Source organism: Branchiostoma belcheri, unplaced genomic scaffold (assembly GCF_001625305.1).
Source record: "Branchiostoma belcheri isolate BF01 breed outbred unplaced genomic scaffold, Haploidv18h27 scaffold55, whole genome shotgun sequence".
NCBI classification, from domain to species: Eukaryota; Metazoa; Chordata; class Leptocardii; order Amphioxiformes; family Branchiostomatidae; genus Branchiostoma; species Branchiostoma belcheri.
Window position 1 is genome coordinate 512,286 of NW_017804187.1, and position 22,893 is coordinate 535,178.

The 22,893-nt window shown below is 43.6% G+C and overlaps 2 protein-coding genes across 2 annotated transcripts in view; both read right to left on the reverse strand.

Annotated features, from left to right (window-relative positions):
* Positions 1 to 976: 976 nt before the first annotated feature.
* LOC109481359 (stress-activated protein kinase JNK-like) lies at positions 977 to 14,237 on the reverse strand. Its single transcript, XM_019783910.1, is given in 14 exon segments — positions 977 to 1,091; positions 2,269 to 2,349; positions 2,813 to 2,876; positions 3,217 to 3,341; positions 6,073 to 6,258; positions 7,040 to 7,111; positions 9,325 to 9,490; positions 9,926 to 9,952; positions 9,954 to 10,065; positions 10,411 to 10,469; positions 10,868 to 10,997; positions 11,493 to 11,615; positions 12,144 to 12,268; positions 14,013 to 14,237. Coding segments are annotated over 13 exon segments (1,269 nt in total). The 5' UTR covers positions 12,263 to 12,268; positions 14,013 to 14,237; the 3' UTR covers positions 977 to 1,086.
* A 1,128-nt stretch (positions 14,238 to 15,365) lies between these two features.
* LOC109481394 (protein transport protein Sec24A-like) overlaps positions 15,366 to 22,893 on the reverse strand; it is a 20,274-nt gene continuing 12,746 nt past the window's right edge. The window contains exons 15-22 of the mRNA XM_019783953.1: positions 21,371 to 21,494; positions 20,668 to 20,826; positions 19,308 to 19,418; positions 18,692 to 18,867; positions 17,941 to 18,078; positions 17,450 to 17,647; positions 16,831 to 16,934; positions 15,366 to 16,402 (exon numbers count right to left, since the gene is read on the reverse strand). Of these exons, the coding sequence (XP_019639512.1) occupies positions 16,288 to 16,402; positions 16,831 to 16,934; positions 17,450 to 17,647; positions 17,941 to 18,078; positions 18,692 to 18,867; positions 19,308 to 19,418; positions 20,668 to 20,826; positions 21,371 to 21,494 (1,125 nt within the window). The 3' untranslated portion in view covers positions 15,366 to 16,287. The remainder of the gene's footprint in view (positions 16,403 to 16,830; positions 16,935 to 17,449; positions 17,648 to 17,940; positions 18,079 to 18,691; positions 18,868 to 19,307; positions 19,419 to 20,667; positions 20,827 to 21,370; positions 21,495 to 22,893) is intronic.

A 22,893-nucleotide genomic window follows, 5' to 3' on the forward strand; every position in this document is an offset into this window, starting at 1 on the left:
ATTTCGAATTCCGAAGGGAGAAGGACGGAGAATAAAATTTGGGAAAGTTTTTTGTTTCGGACAACAGAAAATCTTGTTCGAACTTTTCTCTGAGTGGAATTTTAGTGAGTAGAAACTGGAAGCCGTGTTCCCAGGCAGTCTCTATGCTAGCAGACTTGGTGTTGGACACTTCTAGTTTAGTTTCTTACATCAATAATTACTTTAACTTACCCTACTGTGATATCTAAAGCCAAGCTTACGGCCTGAATCAAGAAAAGTGCTAGCTGCACAACCCCAGTCAAAGTGGGACGGTCCAAAACTAACCAATCAGATGGGTTCACTTGTCAGCTGTGAATTTCAAATATGAGCCGCCATTTTGTCCTTGGAAACATCAAACAGCAGAGTCAATGTCAACATGGAGGAAGGCTTTTCAACACATGGAATATGGTTACCTAGGTAACTGAAGGGAGATGAAACAGCGTCTGCCATTGGATGAGCCAAAATGTAAGAAGTCTCCCTATTGGCTAAAATAATCACTGTCTGCAATTTTACAACATGATTTGAATGTCAATCCGACCAATAGCAGACTCTGTTAGAACTAATCTTAGACCCCCCCACCTTTTAAGGACGAAACAAAGACTCTCTAGGTTTGCTGCAGAAATTTTGGGGCGATTTGTCTGAAAATTTGTGACCCGTAATTCCATAGTTATCAAGTAGTGATGGGGAGATATTCCACAGTAAATACAGCAAAGTAGGACAATGAGCTAAGTTAACAACTGTTCCAGGCATGCAGGAAGCGCACCCCTCCCATGGAGAATGGCGCGACCCGCCATCTACTACTAGTATGTGGATGTGGGTCGCACCACTCCCTCTGGAGGGGTGGGTAGGTACACTTGTGTCGACCGCAAATGGCAGAAGCATTGCACAGATTGGATGCTGGAGCTTTTTGCGGAATTTTTCTTTCGGGTTGTCTTGAATTATTTTTTTCCTTCCTTGATTTTTGTATCTACGAGCGTCAGACGAGACGAGGTCGAGGTTGAAAGGTCGCCAGGGTTGAGAGGTCGGCGTCCGGGTCGCGTCGGCGTCAAGACGTGCTGCAGGTATCGCCTATGCTGGACAAAACAACCCGTCGTCAGTAAACAGGGTTCAGCAAGGGGCAAAACTGCCTCAAATCTCAAAAGTGAGCAGTCCACTGAGTTGGTGATTAGAAATAGGGAGAAAAGAGGGGAATGACAGGAGGGTTAACAGTGGGGAAGAAGGGAATACATCAGTTCATCAGTTCAGATCTCTACATGTGCTGATGTCATGATGTACACGAGACATGCTGATGTCATAGATGAAATGTGCTGATGTCATCCACAAGACATGCTGAAGTCATACACCAGATTTGCTGATGAAAAATGTACAAATTTAGTTCGATATCTGCCTTCTGCCAGTAACCTGGCACTTTTCAAGGTCAGCAGGAAGACTGTGTGTTCTATGGTTTCCATGGTAACCTGATTGACAGTTCAGTCACCAGTCTGAGAGCTTTCCTCTTTCTCTGTGACCCCGGCTGACCCAACGTTCAGCGTACAGAATGTTTTGGTCATGTTGGCGTCATCTGGTGACCTTGAGAGCTTCCGCTTCCTGGGCTGTGGTTGGCTGAGATTGACCTCTGACCCCTCTGTGACCCGGACCGGTCCACAGGTGAGAAACAGGAGGGGGGAGGGGAGGGAAGAACAGAAGGAGAGAAGGGAGCATGGAGGGGAAAAACAGCAAGAGGGCAGCAAGAACAAAACAGGATGACAAGATGGAAACTTTTAAACGAGCCACAACTCAAAACCAAAACTGAAGACTGAGCAGAAGGTGTGGCGTAGGGAGGTGTTTCACCTGAGGTTTTACCTATAAGCAACATGTCGGTAGAGCGTACTGCGCCTGTGCAAAACCCATAATGTATTGTGCATAGCAGAACGTCTCATATAAGGTCGTATTCATGTATATAAGGTTAACATCCCGTCTGTAGTTTCCAACTGTTGTGTTGGAAAACTCAGATATCGTCTGCAACAGGCAAAAATCTGATGCTATGTTGACCAAACATCCAACGAAAACCATGAAAAGTCAGGGTTTCACACACGCACAGTGCATTCTGCTGACATGCTTCTATAAGCAGGTGTGTAAGGTTTCTCACCTGAGTTACCTGTGTGCAGGTGTGTAAGAATGTTTCTCACCTGAGTTACCTGTATGTACAGGTGTGTAAGAATGTTTCTCACCTGAGTTACCTGTGGGCAGGTGTGTAAGAAAGTTTCTCACCTGATGCTGAGTTGCCTATAAGTGGCAGTTTCCCGTACAGTAACTTCTGCACATAATCCACCACTTCCTTGTAGATCAGGTCTGAAACAGGACACAAAATTATCATGAAAGTTCATCTGTGTTGGTAGTTACAAGTTCAAACTTTAGATCCAGCACAAAGAAGTTTTCTGCTTCAGTCTACTGAATGGAAGACCAGAGTCACTGGTTGAAAGCTCTAGGTGAGAGAACTTCTTTGTTTTGGATCTATAGCTCTAAGTTTAAACATCAGTATTAAACAGCTAGTTGTAGAAATCAAGCATTTTAACTTGTGACTGTGGTATACCCTTGAGTCATTGAGACCATTGACTTCTAGGGAGTTAACAGTTTTTTTCCATCAATTACAGAACTAAAATGGAAAGAAAGACCTTACATATCCATTGTTCTAGTGTACTAGTATTTCACCTTCAAGTTTCTGTTGTTCTAATGTATTTGACCTTTCAATTGTTTTAAGGTATTTCACTTGTTAAAGTCTATGTTATCGTTCCATTGTTCTAGTGTAACTCACCTTTCCACTGTTCTACTGTGTGCTCTCTCTCGTCAATAGAGTGGTCATACGGGATGGGGGCAGGCTGTAACACAGACAAAGCTTAGGAATTCAACAAGGACTGCAAACAGCAAAGTTTGCTGTGTTCCACATGCTTCTTTACTGCCAAAATGGAACAGAAACCATCAAAAACAGTTTTACTAAACATTATTTTCCCATTTAAGTGCTCATGATACTACCGGTAATGACACCAAAACACTGAAGATGTTCTCTTAGTTACCGTCCTCCCCCAAGAAAATGCCCCCTTCCCCCACCAGAAAATAGTCACTTCCCCCCCGAGCAAAAAATGTTACCTACCCCCCACCAGAAAATGGTCCCTTCCTCCCCCACCAGAAAAATGCTAATGAAACAACACTTACACTTACCCCCTCCACCTCACTCGGGTCGTACCAAACGTTGACGTAGGGGTGTTGCAGGGCTTGGTCAACTGTTATCCTCTTGTAGGGGTCGATCACTAACATCTTGGACAGGAGGTCGCGTGCCTGGCTCGCTGCAGGGGGGGGGGGTGAAAGTTTGTCAGGTAATCAAGAAATAAACAAACTTTCTGCAGCAAAAAGGCAATTTTAAGTGTGCTACTCAAACTCACGAGGCCTCCTCTGGGAATCCAAATCTGATGTAGGAGTTAAAAAAAATGAAAAAAGAAAGAAAACAAGGTTAGCATAAAAGGACTTTTCTGATGCTTCCACAGTATTGTTACATTAGCAGAACATTTTCAGAAGGTCACTGTTAAACTGGTCAGAGGAATTTTTTCCTTGATTTTCAAAACTCAACACAGGCTGGATGCAACAGATGAAATAACACTTGTTCATCATTCTACTACATGTATGTACTAGACTTATCAATTTCACAGAGGGAACAATTCACTGCAGGGCTTTTGAGACAAGGATGTCTGCATTATATGTCCATGTCCTGGGTGAATGGTTGTGTTAGTGTTCTGTTTTATCCAGAACCGTGCCTGTCTAGTTCTATGCCTGAATGGGTTAGAGTTAGGATCAGGCGCGGTTCTGGATAGTCTTTGACTATATCCAAGAATATAGATTTGCCCCAGGCACGGTTCTGGATATGCATGGACTATCCAGAACCGTGTCTGAGGCACGGTTCTGGATGAAGCATGGTTCTGGATACGTGTAGACTATCCACAACTGTGCCTGAGTAAGGCTCTGGATTAAGCAAGGTTCTGGATATGTGTTATTGTGTAGACCATCCAGAACCATGCCTGAGCGAGGTTCTGGATAAAGTTTCCGTGTATCCAACATAGATCTGCCACAGGTACAGTTCTGGATACGGTTGGATTATCCAGGACCATGTCTGTTCTGGATGCAACATGTTCTGGACACACACAGCGCAGTGCTCATGCCATTATTAACACCTGCTGCAAACTGCCACGCACAACCCGCCATGCTGGTAAAACGTGCGCCACACTTTCCTCTCAACTTTCTCCTTCTTTCCCTCAAACTTACACGTAAAGTTCAAAATCAAATATCTGTGGAAAAAACAGCCAATCAAGTAGTTATCTTTCATTTCTACCCTTGTCGGATCATTGAAATCTCATAACATGCAAAATCTGGGGTGAGTTTGGTCTGCACCATTGATTGCGGAGGGGGGTCCATCTGCAAAGTTATGTTGGGTGGTAGTTTTGCTAAACTTTGCTAATATTTCTGTGCTGCCTATCGCTTGTTTCCAATGCTTCCAGTTGCCGGGCTGTTGCCCCACTAGTGTATGCAGAACTGTGCCTGAATCAGGCATGGTTCTGGATAGTCTCTGTGTATCCAAGAACATACATGTGTGGCTGTGCCCCAAGCACAGTTCTGGATGTGCATGAACTATCCAGGACCATGCCTGAGCAAGATTTCAGATAAAGCATGGTTCTAGATATGCATGGACTATCCAGAGCAGTGTCTGGAAATGATTCTGGATAAGGCACAGTTCTGGATACCGCCCCCCCCCCCCCACGAGCTGCCACACCACAGTGATATCTGCTCCCCTGCAGTTCCAGCCATTCCTGCCAGAGGGCAACAAAAAAGCGCAGAAAAACGGCCAAACTGAAAAATATTGCCAAATCACAGTGCAAACAGCCACAGCTGCTACCTTTGGCTGCAGTTCTAACCCCTGTCGCTAGGGGGAATTTCCCATGGTCCTTTGAGCCTGCGAATTGGTCCCCACGGGTCTTTGGGCCTGCGGGGGTGAAAGTGAGGTCAAGGTCGTTAGAACTACGGGATCGTTTTCCTGTAAAAATCAAGCAAAATCCATGGCAACCAATCACAACGTTTGTTGACAGTTTTGGGGCAAACCATTTCTGTTGAAGGGGGACAACATTTTGGAATCAGAATTTGGGCTTGAAAAGGAGGAGAAAATATCAACATGGTGTGACCAACTGCATTCCTTACCCTATAACAATATGCCACACACCCCTAAAAATAACATGGAATAGTCCAAAACTAGTGGGAAGGGCTGGTTTTTGGAACAGTCCAAAATTGGGGAGGGGGGTGAGCGGGAGAAAAATGACTCCTACAGATCCCAGGAGACCAGTCATGCATCATCATCATCATCTTAAGGACCAACATGGGAGGAGGGTATCAGATTACACACCTGCAGCGAACCAATCAGCACGGAGGATTACAGGTAACCATGACAACGACATGACAGTACAGATTTCCTCTCATTCACATATATGGTCAGACAGGAGTCTAAATCCCTCCTGCTATAAAACTACAACATGATGTAACCCAACACCAGTTACCATGGTGACAGACGTCTGGTTCAGGTCATTGACCTTATTTGTATGGTGAAGAAGAAGAAGAAACAGAGCAAAAACCATATGTTTCCTTCTGCAAAGGTAAACATAACCAAACACCAAAAAGCAGTTACTCAAGCAACTGGATATGACTTTGGAAATGGTCAGACGTTTCAGGTAGTATCCACTACCTTTCGTCAGTGACACTGGAGAGTTGTCATTAAAGCAACAAAAAAACTCTCTGACAACTCTCCAGTGTCAATGTCAAAAGGTACTGGATGCTACCTGAAACGTCTGACCGTTTTCAAAATCATATCCAGTTGCTTCAGTAACTGTTTTTGGTGTACCATATTACCTTCATAGCCTGGTCACCAGACCTATTATAGCTGTTTGCAGAGATAAGAGGATGTAGGACTCGGGAGCTATAATAGGTCTGGTAACAAGACCATAACCTTCACTGATGAAACAAACAAACGAACAAACAAACCTTTCAACTTGTTGTGTTCTGTGGACTCTGCTGGAAATAGTACGTCTGGGAACAGCTTCTCGAAGGAGTACCCTGCGTACTTGGGTCTGTTCTCGACGTAGTTCCTTACCGTCGGCTGCAGTCTCTTCATGAAGTCTTGGGACGGAGTTCCCAGCTGCTCGATGATCTTATTCCACTGGTCGATATCTGAGACGCCGTGTTAAGGGTCCTGCGCTCTTATTGGTTAGTTAGCAGGTTTAGAGCTGTTCTGATTGGTTAACCTACCACACCCTGCACTAGCTCTCATTGGTCAGGGATCACAGAGAATTGTTCTGATTGGTTAGCCTACAAGAACCATAACATACGCTCTCATTGGTCAGGGATCATAACCTGCGCTCTTATTGGTTAGTAAGCAGGTTCAGAGCTGTTGTGATTGGATGACCTACCACACCCTACGTTCTGATTGGTCAGGGATCTTAGAGAATTGTTCTTATTGGTTAATCTACAATAACCATCTGAGACATTGCTTTAAGGGTCCTGCTACAACCTGAGCTCTTATTGGTTAGTAAGTTGTTTCAGAGCTGTTCTGATTGGATGACCTACAACACCCTGCGTTCTCATTGGTTGGGGATCTCAAAGAACTGTTCTGATTGGTTAACCTACAATAAATATAACCTGCGCTCTCATTGGTCAGGGATCACAGAGAATCATTCTGATTGGTTACTCTACCATACCCTGATCTCTCATTGGTCAGGGATCTCAGAGAATTGTTCTGATTGGTTAACCTATCATATCAGTAGGCACTATCAGTAGGCAAATCATAATATGTTTGATGAAACTTAAAAGTGGTGCAAGTTTTAAGAAAAATGTAGATAAATAAGCAATGAAAAGAATTATAAGTTAAAATATAACAGTAATCGTACAGATTTCTCGTGTTTTTGCAGATTTTTTTGAGAAAATTCTGCAGAGTAAGTAGAAGAGAGGATACGGTCTGTACCAGGAAACATGACTGTCCCCTTCACGGTCTCCCCCAATATACAGCCCATCGACCAGATGTCAACTAAAACACACGTAAAAAAAACAAATCAGCCTCAAACACCCCTACACAAAAGTGGCACTGTCCAGGTTTGCCTTGCATTTCTCTCCTGCTCCGTGGATTTGGGCCAGTCCAAATAAGAAATGGGTGTGGGGTGTGACACCTCACCATTGCATGGTACCACCATTTTTTTTCATTCTGTCATCCAGTTTTGGACTAGTCCACTGATAAAACAGGGGTGGTGAGGACATGTAAATTAAAACAAAAATACACATAATATATGAGAGTGGAACAGCCAATATTGCTAATATTCACCAAATAAAATCTGTCATTTTTAGAAAGGGGCAAAGAAAAAAGATGGAAGCAAAATAAAATGGCAGGACAGAATTATATAGTTGCAGAAGAAAGACTGAAAGAAATAAAAGCAAACATACGAAAACTTTCGCTAGGCATGGATGTAGGAGCTGAAGAAACCGATTTTGTTTGGTGTAACATTCGCAAATGATGGCTGCTCCCCGGAAAAACAGGTACTACTAACAGAAAGGAGAAAACCAAGGTCAAACCAAGGACAGAAGGATACAGTCCGTGCCGGGGAAAAGCACGCCTCCCCGGACTATTTCCCCACATATACAGCCCAGGGCCCAGATGTCAACTAAAGGTCAAAACACACACAGCAACCACCTGTTAAACAGGCAGACAACAAAACACTACTCTGGACACCTATGAGTTTACTTTGTGTTTTTTGGGGCCCCACAAACCAGTCAGAATTGGAGTTCAAGGTCAAAAAAACATATTTTGTTGCCTCTCCCTTTAACTAGAAATACTGAACCTGACCACCTTCAGTGGTAAGAGCCAAATTTACACAATAGTACTCTGATTTCAGATAGTACCACCCTAAGCATAGGGGTGATCCTCATTAACCAAACTATAACTTTCGAATAAAAAGCTTTAACCAGTTCTAAGTTTGGGGCTTGACTGGACAAAGAGAAGAGACAGAACAAAGTTAAAAAAAAACTGCACAGAAGATTTGAGAAACTGCTGCATGACAAAAATGGCAGAGTTTGGAAAACAAGAAGAGTAGACTAAAACTCCACACGTGCATGCATGCCACCTGATTAGTTATTAATCAATTGTTGCCCCCATATATACCCCCATCCCAGCCCCCCATACATACCCACATCCCAGCGCCTAATAAGGTAAGGATACGATCATTGCCGCGGAACACAATTTTCCCGCGAACCATCTCGCCAAAAATGCACCCAACCGACCACACATCCACTACAGAGGCAGAGAGAGAGGCTGGTTAGCAAGCTGAAGCACGGGTTAGCTGGAAATGTGCACACATGTACATACAGACACACACACACACATATACATTCACACGCACACACACATGCTGCAAATGTATGCACATGTGCAGACATATACACTCATACGCATGCACATACTCACATGCACATAACACAAACACACATACAACTGTACATGCTCACATACACACACGTAAACCTGAACACAGGCACGCACATACACACAAAGACACATTTATACAGAAAGGTATACACAATGGGTTAGTACATACATGCAAGCACAAGCAATTATGATTCTGCATTCTGGACTAGCTATGATTGGAATGAATCTACTGTATTATATATAATCACTGCTTCATGACATCTGTAGTTTTGAAATGATCTCAAGTAGCTATAGAGACACCCTTGAAGAGGTAGCAGTCAGAGTGACGGTAAGGACAGATTACGGTCAGAAGAGCTTGAGATCCTTTTTTTCAGTTCCAGTAACACCCAATCCGTGACAGCAAGTTTGTGTTGTTTTGAGGTTGCAAAGTGACAAGTTGGCCTGCAATTCAGCAATTCAGGTTGCAAATTTCTGGAGGTTGCTGGAGTCCTTTCTCTGTGTTAGTTTCACTCACAACAATAGCAGCATGTAGGAATTAGTGCAGTTGCAACAATCATGAATATAGAGCAGAGGAAAGTTGAGAGAATAAAGGTCTGAAACTTTGTCATTCTTACTGTAGAGTCAGGATTGAAAAGTGCAGAAGTTGGCATACTTTGTACAATAGATCAATCCTAACTGTTACAGTATTTAACCTGTGTACCTTCATTCTACCCTACCCCTCGGTATTTACCATTTTCGGTGTAATAACCCACCCTTTGGTACCTGCCAATAGGACCATTTTCCATGTACCTAACTCTCACCACCCCTCTGTCGACGGTACCTACCGTTTTCCGTGTACCCCATGCCGAGGATGACCTCAGGTGCCCTGTAGTACCGGGTCACGACGTAAGGGGTCATCATGAAGCTGGTGCCGGCCGTTCTCGCCAGTCCGAAGTCCAGGATCTTCAGCGTGCAGTCCGACTTCACCACGATGTTACTGGGTTTCAGGTCCTGATGTTTAAAACATTGTACAGAAATGTTATTAACAGGGACTAAAGGAAGGAAAGACTAAAGGAACAGTTGCTGCAAAATTGCCAGGATCTTCAGCGTGCAGTCCGACTTCACCACGATGTTACTGGGTTTCAGGTCCTGAAAAATACATAATTTTATGGTTCATTGGTGCACCCAATCCATAGTGTGTTTTTGGCACACATTTAGACAGATTACCCAAAGAGGCTCAGTGGGCGTCACTCCACAGTCAGGGAAAGGCAGGTAGTGTAAAGTGCCTTTCCCAAGGGCACAATGTCGGGCTACGGTGAGTATTGAATATGGGAAAAAACAGTCTAACTGTTGTGCCAGCAACGCTGGTCCTGTCACCACAAAAAGGACACAGAAATGTTACTAACAGAGAGTGTGTAAGAGAGATGTAGAGATGTTCATACTAACTCTGTGGATGATGCCGGCTGAGTGGAGAGTGCTTGATGCCACACAGCATCTGGTACAGGAGGTAGGACATGCGCTCGTGGTCCAGGTCCATCTGAATCACCTGGCACAGGTTAGCGTCCATCAGCTCCATTACAAGGTACCTGCAGGGGAGCATGGGAGGTTACAGGCACGTCAGGGTCTGGGGTACATAATAGGAGCGCATGGGAGGTTACAGGCACATCAGGGTCTGGGGTACATAATGGGGGAGCATGGGAGGTTACAGGCACGTCAGGGTCTGGGGTACATAATGGAGAGCATGGGAGATTACAGGCACATCAGGGTCTATGGTGCACATCTGCAGATGATTTTGTTCAATCAACATCACATCAGAATTTCATCCATTGCAGTATGGTAGGTTAGACATTAGGGAACAAGGTACACCATAACTTTGTAACACAATGATTATAAATTAATGGCTTTCAAAGATTGAAGTCCTTGGTACTTACACATCTTGAAATTCTTCTAAAGACTTTTGTGGAGTGAAGACATTTAACAGACCTATAATCTGGAAGGAGAAAAAAAAAGAACGATTTTAACCACTAAAAAGTTTTGTTGGTTGATATAAGGAGCAAGAACATGACTTAAGAACGACTAGAATGCTAACATTTGCAATGCAAATAATGTTTACCTTCACATGCGGGCATGTCTAGCTCAACAACCTACTGTCTATTTTTTCTCATCAACAAACACATTCATATACATGGTAAGCAACCCGTCCTGGCACGTGCTACATAATTTTGTAACCCAACACCACAGGGTGTCTACTACAGCACCAGTTACCATGGTGAGAGGCTTCTGGTCCAGGTCATTGACTTTTACTTAATTTGAGAGGAGGAAGAAGAAGAAACTGAGCAAAAACAATACATTTTTCTTCTGCGAAGGTAAACATGAAATTGACCGTACATTTTTGTGATTGACTAGTTTCATGAGCACGAACTCCCGGTAGGCGCGCTTGGCATGTGTGACGTTCTGGAACGGACGACTCAGCTTCTTAATCGCTACATTCTGTCCCGTCAACGTGTCGTACGCAGCACTGGAATAACAAGTGACATAGAAACAATTAGTCAATCCATTTTTTTTATATTCCAACATCTAATCACAAGATGTGGTAGTTTTTTTCAACTTATATTAATGCCGCCACCAACACGGGGACAATACAATACTCATTTTCACCTGAGTTAAGTGAAGAAAGTCGTGTAAAGTGCCTTTCCCAAGGGCACAAGATCGGTGGCATGTCAGTATGGCATAGAAGATTGCAGGTAGCAAAACATATCTGGACAGCTTGTATTTTCAGCATGTCAAACCCTTACTGTAAAATATATAGCAAATACTGAACCCTTCACAATTGAGCAAATACATAGTATTGTATTGCACTAGATACATATTACATACCCAGGTCCAAGGATAGTTACAGAGTTGATGAGGATGGTTGTATAGAAAAATCACAGGTGCTCTAGCATGGGGAACTAACAGACAACAGACTGTAAGGGGGGCAAGTCTAAAAACATATAAACCCCAAGTTCCTCACCATACGATGCCCTGTGCTCCTGATCCGATGGGTTTGAGGTTCTGGTAACGCTTGAGTACAGTAAAGGTGCTGTCTCCAACTTCTACTGTGTAGAACTGGCTGTTTGCTGCCAGCTTACTCATCCTGGGGGGATATAGGGGCACAGGTTAGGATCAGGGGTGTGTGGGACTGTAGTGGTGTGTGTGTGTGTGTATAGGGTGTGACTGTGTGTATGTGTGTGTGCAGGGGGGAGGGTTTGAGGTTCTGGTAGCGCTCCCTCACCCTGGAGGAAGGAACATGACAGGTTATATTCCTGGGGAATTGGCTATAATCATGGATCTCTGTGTGTAACTAAGACTCTAGCTCTGTGTGTGTGTGTGTGTGTGTAGGGGGGTGGGGGGGTGGCTGTGGCAGTGTGATTGTGTAGTGTGTGTTTAGGTCAGCGTTAGGAAGGGCATCCAGCCGTAAAAAAAATCTTGCTTCAAGAAAGACTTGCACTTAATACAAGCACGTCTAACCCCCAGTTTCAGGGGGAAAAAAGACGTTAGAATGGATATAGAGAGAGTGTGTGTGGGGACATAAGTTACACTCGTGACTCACCTGAAATGTTGTGTCAGGTGTGTGACCAGGTGTGTGACTCACCTGAAGTGTTGTGCCAGGTGCTTAACTCACCTGAAGTGTTGTGCCAGGTGTGTCAGGTCTATAGCATCACAGAAGGCCTGACTGAAGGCAAGTCTCAGGTCAAACTCCACCTCAAAACTCTTGTAGAACCATGTCGGAGATCTGTGCATGCAGGGCTGCGGGAGGGGGGCAGAAATGTCAATCAATCAATCATTTAATCAATCAATCAATCAATCAATCAATCATTTAATTAATCATTTGGTAGCATTAATAGTAGCTATATAGTAGTACTAATAGTAGCAGCAGTAGTAGTAGTAAAATGGTTTCATTCATAACTTTGGGAAAATGATAGCATGGAGACTGAGAGGGAATTTGACCAGTTTGAAATTTATTATCTTTCTTAAAAATCTAGCAGTAGAATGGTTTATTTTTTTCTCATAAACAACCTCCCTGGGGACAAATTGTCAGCATCACAATTTAGAATTTAATCAATAAATCATCGATCAGTCTTTGCTCAAACAAAAATCTCTGCTGAGATAAACATCAGGGAGACAAGACAGCACTTCAGCACTAAGGACAGACCCCACCCTTCCTGGACCTGCTCACAGATTTACTTTCATTTTCACATTTCAGGCTGCTGGTCAGCACGTAAAAGTAAAACCTGTTCAGATAAATTACCAGGTGGGAAGCAATCACTTGCACTTTTGATTTCACTTTCATATCCTGCAGGCTGATACATGTAGTAGATGTTTATACTAGATTTAGATGTTTTTGTCAACTAGAAAGTGAGGATCGATCATGTGTACATACACAGTGCAGATCTGTGTACCGCAGAAACTATGCCTGTTTTACTGTAAAAAAAACTACATGTATAACAAAAAGCGATATTTCTGAGCCAAACTGAATCAAATGGACTGAAACCACAGCCTACTTCACACAAGAGTTCCCTGAAACCCCCTCCCCACCCTCCTCCTTCCTCTTGCAACAGTTACATGTTGTAGCCCCAAACCCCTTTTTAGGCTTTCAACCTACCATAAAATGAGACAGCGCCCATATCTACCCTGATATGATATAACCTGGATGCACTTTTCCCATGGGACTTTTCCATCATACACCTGTGACCAGTATGGCTTTACATATATTAAATGCACTATGCAGCTATTCCATCACACACATGCAGGGTTCTATTATATGCATGTTCGCTCTTCATCACATCTGCTTGGGGCAAACCTGGTATGAGTTGGACATGATTCTGTACGTGTTAAGTGTACCGAGAGGTCAGCTGTACGGACAGATGATAGTCTCTACCAGACTAACTACGCTGGCTACATACAGGAGAATATTTGCCAGGGGAGTTTGGCCGCCTTGAAGGTTTGACTGGCCGCAGAGGGAAAGAAACTACATGTACCTCCCCGCGGCCGGACTCCCCTGGCCAATTTTACTCTCTTTTTTGCTGAATTCTACAATCCGTATTCCCGTAGAAAGGCCTGGTGGAGGCTAGACACATGATTAGTTGAGTTCACCTTTTTTATAGCTCAGTGTATCCATACAGAACATCTACTTAGTAAGGCTCTGTGCCTGTTTACGTTTGTGTTTCTACAATCCAAACCGCCTGAACTCAGTCCAGATGAGGTGCTAGCTGGAGGGGTTCGCAAAAATTATTATGACACGGTCATAATCATATCAACCAATCCGTATCGCCCCCCCCTCCCATTGATGCCCGTATCTGCCGGCTCTGTACGTATCAGTATATATACCCCCTCCCCCAATATTAATCCTAACCGATTCCCAATACTGTACCAAACCCTACACCCCTCCCCTTCTCCAACCAACCCCCTCCCCCTGTACCCCCCCTTGATGACTCATGATTTCCACGAATCTGCCTCAAAAATGGAAAACCGAAGATCGGGGATGACCTACCTTTCCGTCCGTCGGTTTCGCGCCGTTTTGTTTGACTGATTCGCCTCCAAACCGTCCGATTTCAAACTCTACTCCAACAGAAAAACCTTCTCTCCAGGTTTCCGGGCCGATCGGGCGGGAAAAACTCTACTGATCGGCCTAAATTTAATCGAAATGAGAAGGAAATGGAAAATTATACGGCAACCCTGGAAAATACACGTCCACAACATGTGGTGACGTCATGCTCGCCCGCCCCCCGCGAAGAACCTGTGTAGACGTCATCGCGTGCGTCTGCCGCCATCGCGGTGCAGTACCGGAACAAGTTGACAGGCGGCGCACCTGCACGGTCAGGAGCCTGGTAGTCTCCACCAGACTCCTTTTGCAGGCTAAGAATAAATCGTACAAATCACCTAAAAAGGGGATATAATTGGCCAGAGGAGTTTCCCGGCCATAGAGGGTTCAATTGGGCAATTCTATCCCCTTTTTAGGCGATTTCTACGATTTATTCAGCCTGCAAAAGGAATCAGGTGAAACTGACCTAAACCAGTTATCAAGTACATGTATATGCCAGGCAGCAGCTCATGAATTTTTATTGGTCTGGCAAATGGATGCTGCCTGGCCAATTTGATACTATCTTGCACCCACCGAATGATCTGCTTGGAGATTATTGGTACTTTTTCCAATCAAAAGATTTGCTTGGAGATTACTACAAACTCTGTATCTGTATCAATATAGCTGGTAAAACTGCTCTTCGGCATAACACACCAGCTTCGCAGGCATGTGAATGACTTGAAACTGATAGAACACAGAGAGTTTGAAAGAAAAAAAGAAAGAAGACCACTGGTCCATAGCCTGTAAAACCCTTTATTTTTCTTTCATCCTTTTCACGTTTTTCCAAGTACAAGAATTATAAAGTGTCATGTCATATTTCCGCCTGCCCAATTCTTTTTACAGTTTTGCTATCTCACGTTCTTTTCAACACAGTGTACTTCAGTGTCTTGTTTCAATGCTAATTAAACACATATTTGTTTTCTTTTGCACACTGGTGCCAAAATAGGGTTAGCAGAACACTGTTATCCACCGAATTGAGTTACAGTGGCCTATAATGTACTAGGCCTAGGAAAAAAATGTTGTGTTTCCTGTTTCATTCCTAAGAAAAATTAGGGTTGGTAGCTAGGGATTATTTTTTCTTTCCTTTTTTTTAAAAGACTTTGGAGATCTCTAGTGTTCCAAAGTAAAACTTCCATGACACTTTCATTTTTTATGTCAATGTTGGAACACGAATTGTAGAATATTTCATCACTCAGGTGTCAGACCATGGAACAAGAAAAGGTTGATCAGCTCGAAACATTTATGTCCCTTGCAGGGGTTCACACACAAAAAGGGCTAGGGTTAGCAGATTTTTCTAGGGTCTGTCAGGAAACAGGAAACACGACATTTTTTTTCGTGGGCCTACAACTATTAACATGACACATCAACTGTTGGTTTAGTGTGTTTCTTCTTCTTCACATTTTCAATAATGTGAAAAACCAAAACATGGGAATAGGAAACACAAATACTGTATATATATATAAGAGGAAAGCTATCATTGGGCTTCAATATGCATTTCCTACATTTCTGTAACTTAAATTCCAAGTGCTATTGCATGGTGGACATTAAAACCACCCCATTATAAATGGGATACCAGTAATTGTATGCATTTATGTTATCCACTCGACAGCATAGAAACATATGGTTACAGGGAATAGGTGCCGTTACAAACAAATTTACATGTTGAACTTATTTCTCCTATGGTAGGTACAGTTTGCCACCTAAAATCCCTTAAATTGCCTGTTACCATGGCAACATTACAAGCCATTCTGCGCTGCTATTGGCTGTCCAGTTCTAAGAACGAACATGGTCCGGAATTACGTGTTTGAGAAAACTTTGTCTGCCTAAACCTAGAAAGTTCTGAAGCAAACAGCTTTATAATAAGGCATGCTGCACTTTTTTCCCCACCGTACAAGGCATAGGCCCCCCCTCCCCACATTAACAATGACATACATTGTACATGTATCCAACAGGACAAATTCATATTTTACAGGAGTTTAATAAGACTGGCTGCATATTTTGCAAAATTATCATACAGATTGCCTCATATCTATTAATTATAACATTGTTCAAAAATTTGTTGAATTAACTAAAGCAAAATTTACATGAAGCATATTTTAATTATTACGTTAGAACTTTGCAATAAAACTGAGACTGCTGCGGCGGTCGGCCCTGCAGTTCCTGCTGTGAGATGTAGAGGGTGCTGCTACTTGCAGGCCTCCTTCTGTATGTGTTGCAGAAACTCGTAGTAGGAAAACATGGACTCAGACCTGTCTTCTACCAGGTGCTGCAGGAACACCATCCTCTGTCTGCTGTCCTCTCTAGGGGGAAAAACAGAAAAACAGGCATCGGTGAATAATTATTATTTGGTTGGCAAGTGACTGTGAAAGAGGACTCATTGAATAACCAGTGGGTTTTCAACTTCATTGTGCATGACAATATATGTGTATTATGTGATGTTTGGGACCACAACTGTAATATTGCAGCAGTGACACATAGCTGCAGTATGAATCAGACCCTGTCATTATTGGCCTGAAGGTGACAGACGGTCAGCGAAACATCAGAATGTAAAAATCCAATGGTTGTAGAATAACTTTTCATACAAAAAGGCATGAAAATGTAAGAAGGCCACAACAGTTTGCAAGTTCAGTTCAGTTCAGTTCAGTTCAGTTTGGAAGATTGCAAGATATTGAAGAACAAACCAACAGATACAAGCAAACAAACACAATTTTTTTTCCTTCGGCCATACCTGATGATTTGAAGGGGAGGGAAGAAAGGTCTCTGTTCTCTGAGCCAGCCGACAAAACTCCGGACTCGCTCCGAGTCGGCGTTCTCCAACTCTGGCAGCTCAAACTGGGGAGAAACACGACAAGGAAGTGTGAAAACTTGTCACAAAATCCAGGTTAGGGTTCTGACAAAAACATGTCCTATCATGGAAAAAAATCACCAGAGAAAATCAGCTCAAACTGGGGAGAGACGCGAAAACGAAGTGTGAAAACACATCACAAAATCCAGGATAGGATTCTGGATCCAGCATGAAAAAGGATACTGAAGAAAAATTTGGTTGAAAACTGTTATCATGGAGTAAGAGTTTACACTTTAATGTCAGGGTTCAGGTCATGAAATAACGTCTTTGACAAGTAAAGAGTAAGCAAGATAGTAGGTACCATTGTACCATAATCAAGAGCAAGCTCAAGCATTTTCATGACAACTGTGAAAAATCTCTTCAAAGGTCTGAGGAGCTAAAAGCATCTCTAACAGTAGTATTATAGATGTTTATTGCTTACTCTACATGTATTTGGCACATAAAAAAAAGGAATAAAGAGAGTTAATATCAAATACATCAAATAAAATGTTGTTTTTCTCACCATAACATCAGGAATAGCAGCAAAACTCTCGACTCCGAGCACGTCTGTGCAGAACTGTGGGGAGATGGCGCGGCCCACGAACATGTACATGCCCTCTCCATTGTCCAATAGGAACGCTCCGTCTCTGCTGAGCCTCTCGGAGGACAGAGACAGGATCGGAGGCTGGGGGATGATCTGGTCACGGATGGTCAACGCTCCCTGGGAGTAACATGGACAAATCAGTCAGGTGTCAAAAAACTCGTATTTTCCAAGAACTATCGTAGACTGGAACTCGCTGCCACCAAGCACAGTTGGGGCATCAAAACTAGAAAGCTTTAAACAACTCCTGCAGTCAGATATATACTTGCAAGATCATATGAACATCCCATAGAAAGTTGTTTAAGTGTTAACCTCATCGTTCAGGTTGTGCACAGCGTACATGTGCGGGTGGAGGGCCATGATGTTGTAGGCCAGGTGAGTGAAAGTGTTTACAGGAAAGTGAAAGTGTTTACCTCATCGTTCAGGTTGTGCACGGCGTACATGTGCGGGTGGAGAGCCATGATGTTATAGGCCAGCGGCAGAGCCTTCAGCTGGTTCATGGTGTTCACTCGGTCGTCAAGCCGCGTGCTCGTCCCAAGCCGAAACGCAGGCTGGAAGGGAAAAAGACATTTTTTTGTAACATCGGTATTAACTCTAGAGAAAGGTAACATTTATGAAGTAAATATCTCATGTTTCTCTTCACAAAGTATAGCCCTACATTTTAGCTACTGCTCAGTTTATTCTGGGTGACCAGCTCCTCCAACTGTCCTGCCACTACATAATGTAATTCAGCACCGCAATGTGTCTGCTACAGCACCAGTTACCATGGTGACAACCATCTGGTCCAGGTCATAGACCACAGGGTGGACCAATAGGGACTGGCAGATTGATGTATATTGAACCATTCATTTAAACGTAACCCAGAAAGGCCTATGTTTAAGCAGTGCGAGGGTGTGTGAGGGGGTTACTTACATGTTTGAGCAGTGCAAGGGTGTACATGGGGAAGAGTCGGAGCGACCATGGTGCCATGAGAGCCCCCAGCTGCTGCCCGGATACAGGCAGTGCGAGGGTGTACATGGGGGGGTGGTACTTACATGTTTGAGCAGTGCGAGGGTGTACATGGGGGAGGTTACTTACATGTTTGAGCAGTGCGAGGGTGTACATGGGGGGGTGTACTTACATGTTTGAGCAGTGCGAGGGTGTTCATGGGGGGGTGTTACTTACATGTTTGAGCAGTGCGAGGGTGTACATGGGGAAGAGTCGGAGTGACCACGGTGCCATGAGAGCCCCGAGCTGCTGCCCGGATACGCTGCTGCGGTACTGCGCCAGGCAGTCAATGCAGGCGTTGATCACCGCTTCCCTCGCGTCACGGATAGACGACATGATGGAACGGTCAACCGCTATAAACGATAAAAAAGTCAGTTTAAAGTACACAATGCTGGATAATTAACATTTCCAACATTATAATAAACATTTGGTGTTTGACTCATTCGATAATTAACATTTCCAACATTATAATAAACATTTGGTGTTTGACTCATTCTATTAGACTAGTGTTTTATCTATTTATTCATGACACCAAAAACAAACCTTACAGCAGAGATAAAACTCCCTGAATTGCAGAAAGCTCGCATACAGAAATTACAATGCTCTTTGAAACCTTGGCTGCTCTCATACATTGTTATTTTGTCTTTTAATTCTAGAATAGTCTACCTAACTGATATATGAAGACAGAGGGAAGTTTTATCCTTTAGCTCATTGATATATGAAAAGAGACAGAAGTTAAAACCTCTAGCTAACAAATTATTAATTACTATATTCGACAAAGTATAACCCTCACCCATGCGTGAGAGTAGACAGATGACTGCCTGTTGGTCGGCGCCTGTGTAGATCTCTGTGATGTTACTGCTGACAGGCAGAGCCATGGTGTGCACACGGATCCGACGCTCTCCTGAACACACACAAAGAAACACATTAGGAACTTAAGTTAGGGGAAACTCAGGTAACCTTCACACAGTCTAGATCAACGGTGATGTTACTGCTGACAGGCAGGGCCATGGTGTGGACACGGATCCTCCGCTCTCCTGGATATAAACAGGGTAACATTAGAAATGAAAAATCTGCAATGCAACAAATAATGCTTACCTTCACATGATTTAGCTTACCAAAGTACTGCTCTGTTTATTCTTACACAAACACATTAACATGTAGGGTGACCACCCTTACTAACCTACTGTCAACCATTGCTTGTTCACATGTGCTTACACGCACGCATGCAAACACAAACACGAATTCGAACCCTGCACCTTTGCTGCTGGTGTAGAGCAGGGCAGCCTGGAAGCACGCCGTGCTGGAATCCACCAGGCCAGGGCTTCCTCGATCCACACTCACACACACACACACACATGTGCACGCACACACACACACACACACACACACACACACACACACACACACACACACACACACACACACACACACACAGGATTTGAACCCCTAACCTTTGCTGCTGGTGTAGAGCAGGGCAGCCTGGAAGCATGCCGTGCTGGAATCCACCAGGCCAGGGCTTCCTCGATCCACACTCACACACACACTCACACACACACTCACTCACACAGACGGGATTCGAACCCTGCACCTTTGCTGCTGGTGTAGAGCAGGGCTGCCTGGAAGCATGCGGTGCTGGAATCCACCAGGGCTTCCTCGATAGAGACCTGCATGGCGAAGCCGGCGTCCGGGTTCACGTTGGGCAGAGAGAGGAGGTCCGTCGAGCGCACGAAGAAGTTCCCGTGGAATGTGTGGATGCTCAGTCCTTGGCGGGAGGGAATGGGATTTTGTTAAATATCAGTTTTCTTATATGAAGGAAAGACATCTGGACAACAAGGACACATAAGCTGTACATGATCACAAGCTCACATATAGTGACAAACTGGTGTGTTATGCAGAAGGGCAGTTATACCGGCTATACAGATACAGATTCTGATACAGAAACTGTAGGTGGATATGTGTAAAAAAAGGCTATGAGACTACCTTTTTTTTTGTGTGCAAATTAAAATAAACCATAAATCTTGTGCATTGAATCATTGGATTGACAACCTACTGCCCCTAAGGCTTGAAAAAAGCTATGGGATTACCTTTACCTTTTCTCATGTTTTTGTGTCAATTCATCAACATCAATTAAAACAAACAGACAAACCAACCTCTTGTGCATCGTATCCTCATGACAGCCTCGAATCCGATCTTGCGGGTGAGGTATCTCCGCAGGTCACGCTCGAACCGAGTGACCTGGGCCGGGGCGCGGGCCGGGTGGAACCCTGGGAAGTAGAACGTGCAGCCGCCGGAGTATTTCGCCACACCAGCTGTAAAAAAATAAAATTTCATCAGTACACTACAACCTCCCCTTAGCAAAGACGGGGGGCAGCAAAGAATTCCACTGCTCACGGAGTCACGTGTGTTATCTGCATAACGTGACGTCACAGAAGTGGTGGATTGCTCATTCATTGACAAAGACTGGAGTACAGTCAAAAATTTCGGTTAGTCCAAATTACAGTTGTTAGTCCAAATTGCAATTTGTAGTAGAAATTACAGTTTAATCTGCTTCAAAACTTATCATCAGATACATGAAAGGATGTAAACCACAGTTTCTGTTGGATGTTTGGTCAACATTGCATTACAATTTTGTCTGCTGCAAAGAATATCTTTCCCGACTCAACAGGGCAACTATCATCCTTAAAAATATGTTCTATAGAAGTGCTATGGATGTTATGTTCTACTCACACGGAGTAGCGATGTCGGTGTACTGTCCAGGCAGGAAGAACATGTCCACAGCGATCTGCTGAACCCTAACCTAACCCTAACCCCAACCCCAACCCCAACCCTAACCCTAACCCCAGCCATACTCACACAGAGTAGCGATGTCCGTGTACTGTCCAGGCAGGAAGAACATGTCCACAGCGATCTGCTGACCGGCACACTCCAGAGCCATCCGCTTGTAGAAATCTGTGGCAGGGCCGAGGTGCTGAACATCCTGGTAAAACACAAACCCACACTGGAGGGTTACAACACAACATAGAAACAACTACAACAACATAGGAACTTTACAACAAAACATGGAAACATTATAACAGAACATCAAAACATTACAACACATCCACACCTTGCTACCAGCTTGAAGACAAAGAATTATGAAACCTTGCTGGAAAATGCTACATTCCTGACAAACGGTTCCTGCCTGGAACATTCATTTTGACAGTTTGCATTTATGCAGCCAAGGAAGACAGAATGATTGATATATAATGAAACAGACATGTGCAAGTTTTAAGAAAGGCATGTTTTATAAACCAGGCTAAAACTAAAAGACTTAAAGTTTTGTCAGAGATGATACCTTTTCTTTCTCCCCACGTGAAAAGAACTTCTGCACGGTGGAAACGTGGGTGAAGAGTAAAGAGATAAACAGAGATTGACAACAAACAAGGCAGAAACAACAGAAAAAACAGAGACAAATGGAAGAACACAGGAAGACAAATACACAACTTTCTTGCAGGACAATAAAAAAAAAACTTAAAAAACCAAAAACACATGGCAAAACACAGGGGACACATACAAAATTGCAGGAAAAAACATAGAAGGTAACTGACAACACTGTAGTGTTCAGGGCTCGTGACTGCGACTGATTTGGTCGCATATGCGCCCAAAATTTTGACGGTGCGACTACATTTGAAATCACGGTCGCACGGTGCGCCAATAAAAATTTTAGCCTATTCATTCCATTGTCGGCATAATCTTGTGAATTGACGATGAATTGTCGATCTCGCCATGACGCCGCAAAGAAAACGTTGTCATTGGTAGAAAATCTGACACCCCGCTGGCGTTTCACAGCAAAATTTTCATGTGAACAACTCCGAATGTCTTTGTTTACATCGTGAAAGCTCACCGATACTCCCGCCGGCCGCCCGCACCCGACCGCATGGTCGCGGCATGACGCTAGTTTTCGGTAGCTCGGCGGAAAAATAAACCATCCCCAGAAGAAATGTTACACATGAAAATAACAACTACAACTTGCTTTCCTCGTTATATGAGTTTTTGAGGCCGTAAAATGTTTAAAACCGTTGAAATTTGCTCGAAAAAACGGCTCAAAAATCTACGGCGAGACTGACAAAATGGCCGACGGTGTTTCACAATAACAGTGGTCAAAGGTCAAGATAGCATCCAAATGTACAAGATACATGTACTAAGTACATATTACAAGGTGCTAAAACGAAACTTTAAACGCATGAAAAAATTTTTTCGGCTACAACTGAAATAAAAATTCACTTATATTTTTATAAGGCCACACCAAGTAAATTTTATGGATGACGTCCGCGCGCGCATTGATTTTGGCCTGTTCCTAGAAAAAAAACAAGAAATTCCGCTTCCTGTAACTACAT